The sequence below is a fragment of the Hypomesus nipponensis genome, chromosome 7 (assembly GCF_054491055.1).
Source record: "Hypomesus nipponensis isolate SF chromosome 7, ASM5449105v1, whole genome shotgun sequence".
Lineage (NCBI taxonomy): Eukaryota > Metazoa > Chordata > Actinopteri > Osmeriformes > Osmeridae > Hypomesus > Hypomesus nipponensis.
Window position 1 is genome coordinate 9,642,171 of NC_140367.1, and position 17,200 is coordinate 9,659,370.

At 46.8% G+C, this 17,200-nt stretch overlaps 1 protein-coding gene across 3 annotated transcripts in view; it reads right to left on the bottom strand.

Moving 5' to 3' along the window:
* lmo3 (LIM domain only 3) overlaps positions 1-16,508 on the bottom strand; it is a 34,990-nt gene extending 18,482 nt beyond the window's left edge. Inside the window, exons 1-2 of one of the 3 annotated variants that reach the window (XM_084701418.1) lie at positions 16,268-16,508; positions 9,608-9,821 (exon numbers count right to left, since the gene is read on the bottom strand). In XM_084701418.1, the coding sequence (XP_084557544.1) occupies positions 9,608-9,813 (206 nt within the window). In that variant the 5' untranslated portion in view covers positions 9,814-9,821; positions 16,268-16,508. Of the gene's footprint in view, positions 1-9,607; positions 9,822-12,293; positions 12,606-13,190; positions 13,551-16,267 lie in introns of those variants that run through there. The other 2 variants (XM_084701417.1, XM_084701416.1) reach the window with 2 other exon arrangements.
* Between the last annotated feature and the right edge of the window lie 692 nt (positions 16,509-17,200).

A 17,200-nucleotide genomic window follows, 5' to 3' on the forward strand; every position in this document is an offset into this window, starting at 1 on the left:
ACGCCCTCTCTCTCTCCACCTCGCGGGCACGAGATCGGCCGCGGCCTCGCTCGCTCGCGCGGGGGGGCAGTTCGGCTACTGTCTGTTTGTATCCCTGGTAGACGGGAGGCTGGTGAGGCAGGGTGCCTTACAGGGCTGTGGGTTTAGAAGGGAGAGGCGAGGAGAATTTTTCTGGATGAGCTACAAGAGCCCCCCATTGTATTTAAGGGCCTAAAAACCGGTGGATGAATCCCAAATCACAACAGCTACCCCCACCTCCCTCCCCTTCCAGAAAAACAAAAACAAAGCCGGCGTCTGCCAAAGCTTTCTGCGAGGACGGTGTTGCGTATCTCTGTGTGTCAAACGGCGGGGCTGGTTATCGCTCTCCCGCATGCCTGCAGAGGAGAGGTGGCGGCCAAGCATGCGCCGGTATCTCCAGCGCCAGCGGTGAGTGCCAGGCCAGGGTTTGGAGGTGGGGGGGGGAGTGACCATAGTAGGTCCCATTACCAAACACACATTAAACACGACAATGGAATCACAGCACAGATGGATGGCTGTGACTACCTTCCCATCCTCTGTATAACGCAAGAGCAGAGCCAGCTCCAAGGATACCTTCATCCTTTTCATGACCAATGGGACCTGACTGGAGGATATTCAGAATCCTCAGTTATCGGGCCAAAATGGGAAATCTCCGCCCTGTTTGATGTGAGTGGAATGGCTGCATATTGGCACAAGACTGGATGAGCGTATGAGATATTGCTTGAATACGCCAAATACTATGGCAATGAACACATCACCGGTTAACGAACTGTCCTAGCACACCACATTTTCTAGCTGAAGTTCAGATGGCCAAAATACCTCCAATTCATATCTGCAAGAGAACTCGCAAAGCCACTGCCCCGACCGAAGCAGATTAGAAATGGACGATATTCCTAAACCAAACCCTTCTCCTTAATCTGTAAAGCCTCGCATATCGTTGCCGGGGATAGTGGGGTGGTGTCGTGGCTTGGGGTGTGTGTGAGTGTGCGTGTGGGGGGGGGGGGTAATATATGCATGGAAATGACCTGCGGCACTTCCCACAAAGAGGGGCCAGGAAAGGTCAAATAGCCTCCAAACTGTGCTTGAGTTTAATTAAAAAGACAAAGAGGAGCGTAATTTCCGAGCGGCCGGGCGCGATTACCGTTCGCTTAGAGGGGGGGGGGGGGGGGGGGGGGGAGTCTGGACCCGGCGCTTTCAGAGGGCCCCCTGTACCCCTTCCCAGAAGGCACTGCGCCATCTTCCCATCCCTTTGATGTCAATATAGACCATTTATTAGGGCCATAAAGGTTAATCTCGAAGGAGAGAAGATATCAAATAGTCGGAACGGCGGAGGAAATCCACGTGAACGTCTGCTGGAAGGAAAGTTAAATTTAGCCTGCGAGTGTTGGGGGGGGGGGGGGGAGCTCTGCCTTCGAGTCCAGTCAGCAGGTAATGGATTTAATTTCATCATCAAGTTATCAACAGTGGCTGAAAATTAAGTGAAACCTTCAAGGAGGGGAAAAAAGCAAAACGCTGACACTCAGTGAGCCTGCGACGAAATGGGGAGGCGGCGGGTTTCAGAGATTTCAAAAGGCTCGACTTGCTTGGATGAATTTAGCGCAATACGAGTCAATATTCATTACAAAGAGGTCTTGCGTGGTCAGGCGGTTCACGACTGCAGCGGTCACATGGCTTCCCGTATTTAAAAAAAGCATCTGTAATGATGGATGTGTTCAATTGCACAAAGTAACTGATTCAATGAATTTTTCATTACCCTGGTTGATATGTTTGAGACAGAGAATAAGATAAGCCTCACGTTGAAACCCCTGTGCCTGCAGGGTTGACCTCGTGTATTAACCCAGGGTTCCCTTCTCTTCAAGGCCATTTGCCTCCTTCATAAACAGCACACTCGTGGCACAATCTTGTATTCATTAAAATAAATAGTTTGTTGTTTATGTGTCAAAGTATCCCGGCACGTAGAGTAGACAGATGATCCAGGTTGTCTTCTCTACCCATCTCAACACCATAGCTGGCTTGGCCCGGCGGTCTGTAACCTGGCAGACGTACACGTAATAGGAACGGGTGGCAGGCAGCAATCGATTTGACAACAATAACTGGCGGGAAAAAGAAGACCGTAGCAATACAATAACCCGAAGGCTGCCGAAATACTGCTGGTTGGAATGTGCAAACAATTCCAACAAACATTACACTTGGCTGGGAGCCAGCTTTCTACCTTGCTGCTGTCTGCCCGCGCTGTGTCAACACGGCGATGACCAACGCTCCGGCGACACGTCGTGTCGTCTGCATGGCTTTCTGCGCAGGCTCTTCAGGGCTATGGCAAGACAAGGAACGCTAACAATTTGTTTGATTTCAGATGACTTTGTCCATTTTGTTAAACTAACACATCACGCGTTCTTCATGACAGCGGGTTTAACTTGTCTAATGAAAACAGACCATAGGAAGTGCAGGTGAAATGTTTCCTTTTTCTTTCCTGGAGCACAAACCTGCTGTCTCTCAGCTCTGCGCAATGTACAGTAACAGTCATGGCCGAGGGGCATGTCTGTACTTGCACGGATATACCAGACTTCTCACTTTTGTACATTGCCGACTGTAAATATTGTATTAAAATGACATCAATACTCGAGCCAGCACTGGCCTCTGGCCCTACCTGAATGATATGAACAGGAGTTTGAGGATTAAACACCTGCGCTATGCGTCTGGTGCGCTTTAGGAGACAGGGGTTGAAGCTTCCATCTGCCGGAAACCGTTATAAAGGGAGCATGACAAACAGGGTTGAGAGAAATACTGAACAATGAACCATAGACGAGGAAGATACACAACAGGTGGGAGGATGGGGACGGACGGACAGCAAACAGAATCCCTTTCAGTATCATAGCCCACTATGAATTACTCCGAAGGTGAGAGCAGAAGGTTCTTGAAATTGAACATTGTTCAATTTAACAGACAGGCCTGTGAACGCTTGCTACATGCTTCTCCTCAACGCACCGTCTGAATGAGCATTGAACAGCTGGAGGCCTTCAAAAAACGAATAATTCAGACACATCCGGGTCATAGAGAACCCGCTAATACAAATATGGCCCCCATTGTGGAGTCTACACCCGTGTCTACGACATAGCATGACTGGTTGCAATTCCACCGGTCTCACTTCACTTTGAATTTCCCAAAACAAGATGCCATTTTGCCCCCCCCCCCCCCCCCCTCAAGACACACATGGCAGTATGAAGACATATAGAGCTGCTTGTGAAAGGTATACGGAGAGGGGGGGGATTACTCTGCTCCATTCCCTCGCTCAGATTAGATAAAATCATAACACAGACCACTCGGCGAACCCTGACCTCGCGGAAACCAATTTCATTTGGAGAGATTGGAGTGATGTATCGAGGATGTCTATGCGGTACAGTCGGGAAAATTAAAGCTGGATTTCTGATGCATTCAAACGGTGGGAAGCCACAAAAAAGAAAAAAACCTTATGAAGAGGTGAGGACAAAATAAATTGCTGCCACATTTTTTTCCCCTCCCCTTTGCTGTCTCACAAGCAATAACTTAGGAATAGTGTGGATACAGATATGAATTAGGGATGTTGAAAAAGCTATTTCAAGGTGGAGGAAACACTTTCCGGACTTCTCCCTTGACCAGCTCAAAACAGTCACATGATCAAACCACCTGATGTCTTGCGTTCAACATCTCTGTTGGTGGGTCCAGCCTGCACTCTTTCACAGAACCGTCCAATTTAGCCCGAAACGGCTCAACCGCAATGCTCGTAAAACAAAAGAAAAAAAACAACGATTCAACGCCTACACTAACCCGATAAAGGCACAACTGTTAGCTCCACGCAGTGATTAACATGTCCCGCTGCCTTTATTCCCGGTCCCTTTGGCTCAGGCCCTTTGGATTTAGCACTGCCGTCGGAGTGCTAAACTTTCATGACATTGCGCGGGGCCGTAGCACGCAGAGGAGGGGGGTGGAGGAGGAGGAGGAGTAGAAAGACATTAAAAAGTTAGCGCCCACGACCCACTCCCTTCTAAAGCCTTTCGCCTCCGTGGCAAAGGTACACTCCAGGTGGTGACATCTTCATTTTTCACGGGCCCCCGAAAAATGCGGCTCCTCGGCTCTTTCCTCCCCCCCCCCCCCCCCCTCCCGTGCATTATTCTTGCTTTAAGCGCGGCGTCTCCTCTGGGGGAAGGGGGGTATTGTTTTACAACGTGCCCAGCTGCGGCCTACTTGCCTCGCCCAGGGTTCTTTTCAAGGAGTTGTCTTGGGTGACCCCTCTCTCTGACAGTTATTAATAATAACACGCGCCGGGGAATAGTTCACCTTGTAGCGCTGCGACCGCTTGCTGCTTGTGTGTGTGTAGGTGTGTGTGTGTGAGTGTGTGTGTGTGTCATGCTATGAAACACTCCAGGGGAGCCCGTGTGCAAGGAGCCAGAGGGAGAAACACACAAAAGACATCAAACAAAAAGTTTCCTTTTAATGTAATTATTATCAGGTAATCATCTATGGTTCTGTCAAAGATGGAGGAGCTGATTAGAGTCTTCAAAGTGGGGCAGAGGGTGAGGAGAGAGAGAACTAGAGAAAGAGGAATGGGGAGGCAGGGAGGGACTGAGGAGGGTGAAGGAGGGTGATGGGGGGGGGGGGGGATCTGAGGAGATGAAGGAATAAAAAGGTGGTTAGCCCTGACAGACTGAGTGCTGCATTCTCCACCTTGAGTCCCATTAAAACCTTCAGCGAGAGAGGCCCTTTTGTGCATGCTGAGTGGTCTATTGTAACAAGCACCAATGACAGGATGCAACCCAAGACTTGAATAAGCAGAGATGTGTCTGCCCAATTCACCCCTCAAGTGGTTTGAGGCCGCAAAAAATATTGAAGGCCATTCTTTTGATACCAAAATGATTATGTCGCTTAAAAAAAAAAAAAAATCGAAAAGAAACTTTCCATGGCAATTGTAATAAAATTGAACTGAATCTTCCAGTTCAACCTTGAGGCAACGTGAGCGTAAGTGAGTTCATCCTGATCTGTGGTGCACTGGGCAGGATACCTAAGGTAAATGTTCGATCCTGGAGACAGAACAAGACACAGCTCTGTCAGAGTTTCAGAGGTTTGGGTGGATTACAGGCTCAGTGAAACAGACAACTGCTGTGCACCTTCTGTTTGTTCCTCGGAAATGTTTCTACTTTTGGCTTTCGATCCAAACGAAAAGCGTCTGTGTACAATTTCAGCTACAGATTAGTCTGCACGGGCCACGGCTGCCAAAACACTGTCACGCAAGGAGAAAAAAAAGAAAACAAACAACAAAAAAAGGAAAATGGAGGAAAAAGTGTCTGCACAAGGACAGAGTAAGTAATGATGGTGGCATTCACGGGCGCAGTAGGCATTGTAACCTTTCAGAGAACCGAATCCTTCAACACAAAAAAAGGAAAGCTTCTCGAGCCCCCCCCCCCCTTCCATCAAAAAATAAAAAATAAAAAACACAAAACAATTACGGCACAGGTGCAGCCAGAGGACAGAGAAAACAACATTATCTTGGGCATCGCACGTTTTCGAAACTTGACCTTGCGGACGTTTCTCGATCTCCAGGTGCATCAATGTGAAGTAAGTGCACACTATGAACACATCCTGGCGGATGGTACACATCCAATTCTCGTTGAGCCATTTACTACTCTGAGCTACCTTTGATTTTCTTAAGCATCCCATTTTCTAGATGGCCAACCCTTTCGCTGTGGAATGTTGTTTGGTTAGCATAAACAAGAATTTCGGAGCGTCTGAAGGCTCCACTCCAGACGCCGCGCCGACCGCAGAACTCACCTCCTGCCCGCCACGTACCACCAATCAAACGTCCCACAGATGACCTAGCGACAGTTCACTGTTCACGGTGTGCCCACTCTGTCCCTCACAAAGAGCCACTGTGCAGTGAAGCTCAGTAGGCCTGAAGTCCATTCTGCCTAGGGTGACCGTTGAGCGGTGGCCAGGCCCTGGCCCTCTCAGTGCCCTTCAGAGTCAGGAAGGGTGGGGGTGGGAGGGGGACTGGAACATCTGTGCTGGTCATTAGAGGAAGAGAAGCTGGCCTGAATCTTTCAGCCTGCTGAGAGGCAGGAAGGAGGACAGCCTATGACTAACTACACTTGGCTCCCACGCAAATCTCTAAGGAGCGACCAGGCTATCTATCCTATAAGTGAGGGGATTACTTTATTCTTCTTAAAGATTCCACCTGAGTTTGGAATCCGAGAGTACTCAATTGGCTCTGCTTAAGAAAATGCTGACTCGCACTTTGTGAAGTTTGGTGTCGGCCTCTAATCTGGGGTGATAATTGTTATAACCATCCATATGTGTATTTCTCCTTACTCTGAGTGATTGCAGTTGGCTGGGCAACTATTGCACCACAGTTCAAGTTGTCCATCTTACAACTGACACAAAGTCAGCATTTAAAAAATAAAAAAAGACATGGAGATCACACGAAACAAATTACTTTTATATCAGCCAATTCTTCGCTTTCGTACTGTGACTCTCCTTGGAGATTAACTTGACTTGATGTGACAGTCATTCCCCAACTATGACATACCAACCGACCATGCATCACACGGGAGCAAGAGCAAGATGAAAACGGAGAGATACATTTTTCATTTTCATTTACATACATGTTTATACAAGGTGGCTGTGGACCACAAAGTTGGTTCTGAATGAAGAAAAATATAAGTTATTACACTGGGCCATGCTCTGCATGTTGGTTATCTTTCACTGATAGCCAGCTTTCCAAAACGGTTATAAATCCAGCCATGTTGACGGCTGGGCGAGTTTGCTTGCATTTACAATCTGAGTAAAACCACTGTAGAGGAAAATTGAAGTTGGATTAAAAAAATGAATGAATAGATAGATAAATAAATAAGTGTTCTCCCGGTGCTGTCTTTAAAATGGATGCCTGAAATTTACAGTTTTCCATTAACTGATGCCCAACAGCTTTTTCATGCTTGCATCCTGGCCTTGGAGCGCCCGGTTTTGTTGTCGGTGGCCACACTCCACAGACATGCGGCGTTGTTTATTTCCTCAGGATTTCTAACTTAAATGTCTCTCTCTCTTTTAGTCTGGGCTTGCAACCTTATCACTGTTTGGCGGGTGAAAGGCACGCATCAGCACAAACAGTAGCATTGCTACTATTACCATTATCATCAATGGAGGCTTTGGTATCAAAGTATCATTTGTTGATAGAAAATGGACCCACAACCCATGTTTGGAGGGAAGCGAGACACAAATCAAGCAATAGGAGATAACACCGTATGCCTGTAATTACCTTCTCCATTCCTTATACATGAAGTTACTTGTTTACGGGGGCCGGTTAGAGGAAAAAACAAACGTAAACAAATGATTCTCCACCTTTAAGCATAATATTTGATCACACAAGAAAAGCTAGACAGGGCTCATGTGACGCCTTCAGTTTCCCTTATTTAATTTTGTGTACGTGTGTGTATGTGAGTGTGTGTGTGTTGCGATAGGGGATTATTATTTCTCTGCTGGTGGGATCACATCGCTCATGGTTGTAGACCCCTGAAGAATTCTATTAACCCTGGTTATGTCAGGCCTAATAACATGCCACCCTGCTAAGCAGGCTGGGATTGATTCAGAGAGAGGAGGAAGGGGGAGGTGTTTGGAGTATAATCAAGGCTGGAATAATTTACTTTTTAAAACCGAATGTTTCCAATGGAATATATGTGTGTATATAAAAAATCTCATCTAAAGTCAGCCTCTTTTTCACAAAATGCTCTTGTCCTTAAACAGGTCAGAGTTTATAAGATAAACATAACTAGAAATGGTATTTCACGGTGTGTGTTTGCGAGTGAGGAGTATGAGAGTTTAAGAGTGAGCTTGAGAGGGAGAAGACAGAGAGTGTGTGCGTTTGTGTGTGTGTGTGTCTGTCGAAAAGCTGTTTGCTTTGTGATGTTGCGGCCATTGATTGCTTCTCTGATGGAGCCTGGGTCTCTTTGTGGCTCTGCAGATCAGATGTGGAGTGCTGCGGTTTGCTATATTTGCCATTCATTAGCTGCCAGTGAGGAGATGTCAGAGCGCATTCACAGGCGGGCCACTCGCGTGATAGCAAGCATCAAATCAATTCAGTCACCTTGAACTTTGAAGATGAAAGAATAACATGTTGGAATTGGTCTCCCTCTTACCCGACGCTGCTATTCCATCAGGCTTCGCACAGACCGTCTGCAACTGTAAGGCATGTTTGCAATATACATCCCCATCATATCAAAACACACTCGGGCTATATCTGAGGTGCACATGGGCCGACTCGATTAGGATGTGTCACAATGGTTGTTGTCGAACGCATATGACAACAGCCGCGGCGAAAGGGGAAAACTGCGACACATAAGTGCGTGCGGGCGACGCAAACAAGGCGAGATGGAAGCGAGGCAGGAGGCCGAACGACAAGCAGGTGCGCAACCTGGGAGTTCTCTCACCCACAGGATTGGTTCTGCAATGCGCTATTGAAAATCCATAGTTTCTGCGGCCGTGTTATCAAGGGTATCTGAACTTGTTTTAGTGGCGCGGGCCCGGGCCTGCGCGGTGTGAATTGAAGGCTTGTCTCTCCCAGTCAATGAGCCTTACAGTGGGGATGGTAATCTCTGCCTTTGCTTCGCCCTCTGGCAATGCTTCACAGCACCGACTCCCCAAAGCCTGTTTGTGTACCGCCCTTAATGGAGACCCTCTCGTCCCCCCGGTGTGAAAATTAAATGAACTGCGTCGCTTTCAAGAAGCGCCCGGGCTGATGGCGAGAGACGCGCCGGCGGGCGCCGTCTCCCCGAGGTCGCCTGGCGTGCTCGTCCCGGCCCGCGAGCAGACACACGTTCTCTGGTTCCCCCCGTGTTCCGACACACACACGGCGTGGCGTGAGGAGAGCCCTGGAGACCAGGGTCCTCCTACACGTCACGCACGGCTTCAAGCAGAGAAGAGATTAGGTATGAAGATATCCATACGTGCTTAGCAACTAGCGGCACTCTATGTTTCGATGGGCACGAGTGAGGGCGTTGCCGTACTAGGATCTGGCAGGAAGCGCATGCCGATGCCCACAATAAGCAAGGGGTGCTTGAGAGACTACCATTATCAACCACCTGAAGACGTCTCCTATCAAGCGCTACTCTGCCGAGAAAACGACAAGCGCTGTTGTTTTGTAGGAGGCTGGAGAACAGCTTAATGGAAGCGTTGGCTGGATCACGGCAGGCCTTGTCTGTCTGTCTGTCTGTGGGCTGGGCAGGGCTGAGGTTGTGGGTCTAACCAGGGGGCTGAATACAGGGTGGTCCCTTTACAGAACAACACATCTCACGCCTCTATTGAAGCCAGCCGGTGAGTAGCTGGGGCCAGATGTAAACGATGCCAAGATCGTAAAAAACAAAACAACAACAAAAAGACACAATCTCTAAGTGTTGGCTACACAGCAGAGCATTACTTTAACCTTACATCGAGGGGAAAGACTTAACACCAAAACAAGGGAAGGGTAGTGTTAGGTCAACTATAAATCTCGTTCTCGTTCGCACTGCTTTGTGCGTGTGTGTAGCAACATTAAGGTGAGCAGGCGGTTGGCATAGGAAGAGGTCCTTACCGTAGATAGTCTCGCCGGCACAGGATGAGGTTGGCTTTGGTGTAGAGCGTGGAGCCCACCTCGCCCAGCCGGCAGTCACAGCAGGCACACTTGAGACAGTCCTCGTGCCAGTACTTATCAAGGGCCTTCAGCAAGTAGCGGTCCTTGATCTTCCGGTTGCAGCCGGCACAGCCCTTTGGCTTGGTGTCCGGCTGGACGGAGAGCATTTGTATACCTGAGAAGAGGAGAAGCGACAGGGAACAGGTTGGTTTGGAATACTGACCAAGGAGAAAAAGCCCTGTGATACACCTGTTCTTATGGATGCACGCACACAGATGCATGTGGATGCTCTCGCTTCCTTTGCCTCTTTCTCACTCACACTGTGTATAATCCCGCCCCCCCCCCCCCCACACACACACACACACATAGAAAAAAGAGGGTCCATATTCACAGATACAGGCAGGCCATGGATTCAAATGTCTTCCTGGACACTTTGCCCCTGCCCCAGTCTCTCTCTCTCTCTCTTCCCTCTCTTAAAGGGGAGTGACCAAAGCAGAGCAGCTTTCTGCAGGGGATGGTATTAAGTGGCCCTAAGCGGGGGTGTGAAACTGCTTTGTTGAGCTGGGGGGGGGGACACACAATGTGGGCTCGCACCACGCCGTAATTAGTATTCTCCTACTATCCCCAGAGGAGAAGGCTACCCCCGCTCTCCCCTTTGTCCCCCTTCTTACACTACACACACACACACGAACACACACAAACACACGCACACACACGCTTATAAAGTTTCTCTTTTCAAAAGTGTTCAATGCTGGCCTGAAATGCTGTTTTCATGTGTTTTCATTGTTTGCAAACACATACCGTGTGTGCTACGTTGTGAAGCTGTGCTTTAAAATCAGTGGAATATTAATTCATCTGTGTTATTGTATCTCACTGCAATGTGAAAACATTATTTATCCCTGTTTGTTTTACTCTTTACTCAGCATTATTAGCAATAGTAAGTGGAGCGTGAATCAACATAAAGGTTACAGGTGCTAGGAGGTGATTTTTTGCTATCACCTTGCAAAAACAATTCTACACGACTACGTAGTCTTCCATACCTCTTCCAACATTTTACATCATGTCAAGAAATCTGCTGTCACAAATATGAACAAAACATGTGCAAAAACAGTGACAATAGCATTTGGTTTAAACAACTTCACAGATCTTTGAACATTCTTAATTGTTTTTAGACTGAGAGATCTTCTATCGCCTTGCTCTCAATCAGGGTTAGCACTACAGGTAGTTATGAGCAATCTGGACTAGACCATAATATGGTACTTTCTTTGTTGTTGTATGTATAACCATGTATGATTATACGAAGTACAATGCCAACAACTTCATGACAATGGTTGAATAATTTGGCACACAAGACCCAACGAGACCTACCACGTACTCTTTCTAGAATATTATGTTGAACATATCTTTGCAAAGGCTTTATGCAAAGGTTTTGAACAGTTTTTATTCAAAATAATGCTTTTTATGGCGGTGAAAATTGACATGGACGCACATCAAACACGTTTAACCGCCATTCTGTTTGCTATAATGAGCAACCGCATTTTAGTCCATTGCATTTGAGCTGTTGAGCTTTTAATTGGCCAGATAGAATTGTAAGAGGCGCACACGGTTGATTGACTCCGCTATGCGTCCTTGTTCAGTACCACTCATCCGCACCGTCCCATCTCAGCCCGGTTAACACAACAAAGTCACCGCTACTCATTACCAAACCAAAGAAGCAAGAGTTTCGACTCCCCTCAGTCTGCAATCAAGTTTAGACACGTTGCAATCGATGCCCACTATTTCAAAGCACAGAAGGTCTATTATGTGTCTTCTGTCCGGAACCGTTCGTGTTAAATTAAGCCACATTCTCTCGGGGCTATGAAGCATCTGCATGTAGGGAATTTGGACACTTCAATTTTCCAATTTCCGAGGGGAAGCGTTGAACAGAAGATTCATTTTCCATAAAGGATAGGAAATTACAGCGGCTTTAGGCCCTAATGATATCTATTTTCTTTACTCGCTTGGTTTGGTACCTCCCTTTCCTCATCCGACTTCAGGCTACTGTAGCCTGCGTTCTGAATCATATCCTGAATGTTCTGAATCATATGTTATGCCCAAAAACGGATGTCAAATGTTGGAACGTTGAGGCGAGGAGGGTGCAAAGTACCTCTTTAATTCCCCCTTTCAACCACATCACAGCTGCACGACAAGGAGATGCTGACATTTCACCCTGTTATCAGTTTAATTACTGTTGCCATGGCAGCATAGTGCTAGGTAAAAGCCAATAAGAAATTTGCCATAGGGAGACACATTTTCGATGCAGCTTGCACGACAACGACAGGTTGAGATTTGTATTTTGTTCCCTTCAAACGCTTCCTATATTCGAACGAACGTGCGCATTTGAAAACCATTCTCTGGGTTAGCCTACTACATTGCCTACTACGTTCATAACTGACTTCCTCAATGGCTATCATCGCATCTTGATTTGTGGTTGATTTTCAAAATGAAACAGTGAGTAATAGGACATATTTCAGCTAGGCTATATCTTAAATCATAAGACAGTACGGACAGCACGCTGGATGAAACAGAAACACTGTAGGTTAACTTATCCATGGACCATAAATGTTTAAATGGATAAGAACAACGAAACCGCAAAGAAGCCTCTTACCGAAACTTTTCTCCCTTTTCTGCATTTGTTGACTCGCTTCAGCACCCGAACCACCATGCAACAAGAGGAGCACAAACCAAATTCTCCGATTCTTGCGTGGTCAAGTGAGCAGCTGTATGCACGCTCTCTTAGGGTGGCTCGCTTTTGTTAGAAGTAACAATCCACCTCGGCGCGCACAAAAAAAAGAATGAAAAGGGGAAAACACCAATCAACAAGACACAGGAAGAACGCCAGAGCGACAGCTCGCTATCGCTCAGCGCCACACTGTGCTAAAACCACGTTTGTCACCACAGTGCTCGAGTATGAAATTAGATCGACCAGCAGTCGCAGCTTGGCGAGTGGCAGTGAACAAATGACAGCGGATGACAAAGGCATATGCTTACCCCTTCGCGGCGCCGTAATCTTATAATCCTATCGTGCTCCTTGCTCGCTCGCGTTGCCTAGGCTATAGGCTATGCAGTGGTTTCTGAGCTAATATACCTGGCTACTACAGTTTTGAGATTATATTTTAATGGTTAAAAACAAACCCGGGGTTTTACAGGGTGGAAATACAAAATGAGGATACATCCTCCAAATGTCCATAAATGTCCCAACTATAATAAATATGGTTTGATCCAAGTTATTTTCCAGTAGCCTATCTTGCAGAATGCCAAAAAGATGATGGGGGATCTTTAAAAGGCTAAATATGTGAGGGTACAATTTTACGGCAGAAATGGATGAAATGTCACAGCAGGACATCAAGAGACACTCAAAATGACCAACGGCTGCTAAATTATTTTACAAGGTATCTTACCAAAGAAGACAAAAAATATATATAGTAACCTATGTTACACAGTACCAGAACTCACAGTATACCGTATGTCTAAACAAGGAAGCGAACAGCATCACCTCACTCACCTTTCTAAAACAAGTTACGCAGAAGGCTAAGTTCGAAACGGGCACCACGGAGCAGACTCCAGCTATATCCCCTCTGTGCAAAAGTTCACGAAACTGACATTGCGCGACGGATTGGAGTGATCTTCAGGTTGAAAATAATGAGGTCCACATGGATCATGTGCGATCAGATGTTGGCAACAAAGCTACAGGTGTTCCTCCATCCACCGCTGAGCCGTCTTATATTAGGTATTCTGAGGGGCTCAGTCCAACTTACCCATCAGTGACTGAGAGACGAGGAATAGTGAAGCCTAGCTTTATTATCTTCAAACCCAATCCCTCACCAGTGAGACATTACACGACGGCGATAAGGTCATTCAGTTATTACCGACAGCTCGAGTAACTGAGCGCATGCATGTGTGCGCGCTCCCTCTAACACTCTTTGTAATGCTCTTTCTTCACTCACTCACAGGTGCGCGCGCGGACGCACAGTGGCCAGTGCGTTAAATCACTGAAGCGCACTTTTCTGCTTTATACTCAGCAACGCAATAGCTGTTTGCACCTTTGTTATGTGTAAAGGATTAGACTATAGTCTACCGTACAGTTATACTGTAGACATATTTGCATGTACATATATTTAAAGTCAACTCTTCGTGAGCCTTTACGCGTAAAATCAGCGCGCCAATTAATCAACCCATCGTGTGTTCGAGCCAAATAGTTGGGATTTTCTCATTCATGCTACTTCAAAAAAGTGAGAGGGCAGGTGCGAGTCAGTGATGGCTAACTAGAGATCACCTCTGTTTGGTTATTTGGGCTTCTCCATGGTCAAAGTGAACGCAAACTCTTTCTGGGGGAGGAAAAGGAATGGCCTTTCATTCTGATAGCATGGTGTGTGAGTTAATCAACCCAATACCCGATGGAATATGATTGAGAGTCTGTCGATAAACAAATGGACCTTGCAAATAATAACGCCTAAAGACGAAGAGCATCCCCACGTGGACAGTATGGGACCCCAGTCCCCCTTGTTTGGTAGAAATGATGCCGTTGTTATATGTTTGACATTAATATTGAAATAACTAACAGCACATGGGACTGGTTGGACGGCATGAGGTATGTGTTTCGTGTGCAGCGAGTGACGGTTCAGAACAAGGAAATTAGGAAGCTAAATAACATCAAGAGGAACGGGTTCTAACGAGGACAATTAGACTAATCATGTCTAAAGCAATAGATTTCTCCCTCTCTCTTCTTTCTCCATTTCTCAGTGCTCTAAAGAAAGGTCTTGCACCTCACCGTGCTGTTGATTGATTAGCACATCTACACAAATCTTTATTTAAATCATTCCTGTAATTAAACGATGGAATTATTCCTCGCCCTGTTGTTGCACCAGCCTGGTCCAATTAGCGCCTGTTTGGACTATCTGAGGCCCACACTGCCAGGGCGAATGACTCATAAGACCGGGTCAGTGAATCCCCCGCCCTCCCCACGCACATTCACATGATATTTCTTTCTGTTTCTGTCTCTGTCTTTCTCTCTTTCTCTCTTTCTCTCTCTCTCTCTCTCTCTCTCTCTCTCTCTCTCTCTCTCTCTCTCTCTCTCTCTCTCTCTCTCTCTCTCTGTCTCTCTCTCTCTCCTCCTCTCTCTCGCTCGCTCTCGCCTCCCAACACACATAGATACAGCTGTGACAATGTGTCTAGAACTCCAATGTTACGAGCAGCACATGACCAGCAAATGGATAATATAGTTTGAAGCGAAGGAAATGGCTCAACAGGAGAGAGAGTATGTGTGTGTGTGTGTGTGTGTGTGTGTGTGTGTGTGTGTGTGTGTGTGTGTGTGTGTGTGTGTGAGAGAGAGAGAGAGAGAGAGAGAGAGAGAGTTAGAGAGAGAGAGAGAGAGAGAGAGAGAGAGAGAGAGAGAGAGAGAGAGAGAGAGAGGGAGAGAGAGAGACCGTGAGAAGTCAATAGTTGGCATGTGGCTTCATGCCAATCACGCTCAGCCTAAAATGCAGCGATAATGAGATGGGTCATAAAATGCTCCTCGCCACATTATGAGTGATGAGATGCATTAAAGCTGACAGGGTATTACCTGCCAGTAATTAGGTTTTGTCATGGATTGAATTATTTCAAAGCGGGCTATCTTGGTAATCATGCAATTTGCGAAGGGAGACGCTTTAGTCCGTGTAACGATAAAAAAACGGAATGTATGAAAAAAGCACCTCACTCCTTTGCCCCTGACATCCTTTCATTCTACAAATGATCCTGGTAATTATTCACTAAGAAAATCAAGGACTATGCAGAGGCAAATGGCATCAAACAGCCTTTGGGACGTGATCATTGAACAGCCAATTACCTGACGGGAATGGGAATATGTGCGTAAAGTAGCCTAATCCCATCAAAAAAGGTGTCTTGCAATCTCTTAGCTTATGTCTTTGGAAATGGACATCATCAACCTTATAAGAAGCATGTTAGCCTATTTCGTTGCCCCCGAATCTCTCTGTCTCACCCTCTCTGTCTCTGTCTCTCTCTCTCTCTATCTCTCTCTCTCTCTCTCTCTCTCTCCCCCCCCCCCTCTCTCTCTCTCTTGCACACACACAGACATACACACTCTCCCTCCAGTGGAGAAAATAAAACGACAGCGAAGACACCTCAAAAAACCACACCGACGATCCAACTACAGGATGCGAACAGCGTGGACTGCAGTTTTCTTTTCTTATAGCCTATGAATGAACGAGAAACTTAATTACCGCGTTCGTGAGATAATCTTTACAGGGAGGATTTAAGTCAAGAGATATATCCGAGTGTGCTTATGCCATCATAAGCTTTCTTCCAATATCCTCCGACCATTCATTTATAGACGCATCAACTTAATCCGCATCTCCAGCGCTCCACTTGACGTGGAGAGCTCCAAACTATCAATTCATCACCACACGAGAAAATCATAATAACCTACCTTTTCGTATGAATATCAACACACTTATGATCAAATTTGTTGACCGTCGGGCTATTTGTGTTTCCTGTGTTGTCTTGGATGCTATTAGAAAATAAAAGCACTTGTACTTTTCTGATGCGTGTCAGTGGTTGAAGGTAAGGCGCAGGCTACTGTACCGGGGAAAGTTGCCGCCTGGACGAGTTGGTGGCACAGTTGGAGCCGCCTTTCTTTTCACAGTTGCTGCCGCTGTGAGAAAGCACCACCTCAACAAAACTCCCTTCAGCTGGTTCGCTAGCTCAGTCTCGATCCCACAGCTACTCTCTTCCCGTTGCAACGTCGGTGTCCGTTTCTTCACTCTCTCGTTCCCTGGCAGAAAAGCAGGAGAGACCTGAGTCGGCCGCACGCCTTCTATTTAAGCACCTCCACCAGGTCCCTAGTTAGCAGCACACTCCAGCTCATCCAAGAAGCTGACAAGCACCGTTAGGGAAGGCAGCGCATGTTGCTCTAATGGACCTCATTAAGCTCTACTTACAGATGTTCTCTTAACATAATTGATCTGCAGCGAGTTGAGAGGACGGCAACCTATTCCCCAGCCCCCAATTATGGCCCGGTAATTAGATCCCCAACCTCCAGTTCTCCACATTCACCCTTCTAACATTCCGAAATATCAAAGTATCTCTTTCTCTCAAAGCGAACCCCCTCCTGCCCCCCCACCATCTAACCTCCATGTCTCTAACCCCCCCCCCCCCCCAACACACACACACACACACACACACATACACACACAAGACTCCATTCCTCTGACACACTATTGACAGTCAGATCTGCTAACCTTTGTAGTGAAGCCAGACTTAGTAGTGCACTCACTCCAATTGACAGAGCTCAGTCTTCTGTTTCCCTCCCTCTCTCTCTCTCTCTTCTCTCTCTCTCTCTCTCTCTCTCTCTCTCTCTCTCTCTCTCTCTCTCTTTCTCTCTCTCTCTCTCTTTCTCTCTCTGTCTCTCTTCCTCTCTCACCCCCCCTCTCCTTCCCCTTTCTCCCCCTGATGAATTACCATGGGAAAGACAGGCAAGGATGGAGAGAGAGAGGGAGGAGGAGAAAAAAGTTTGTA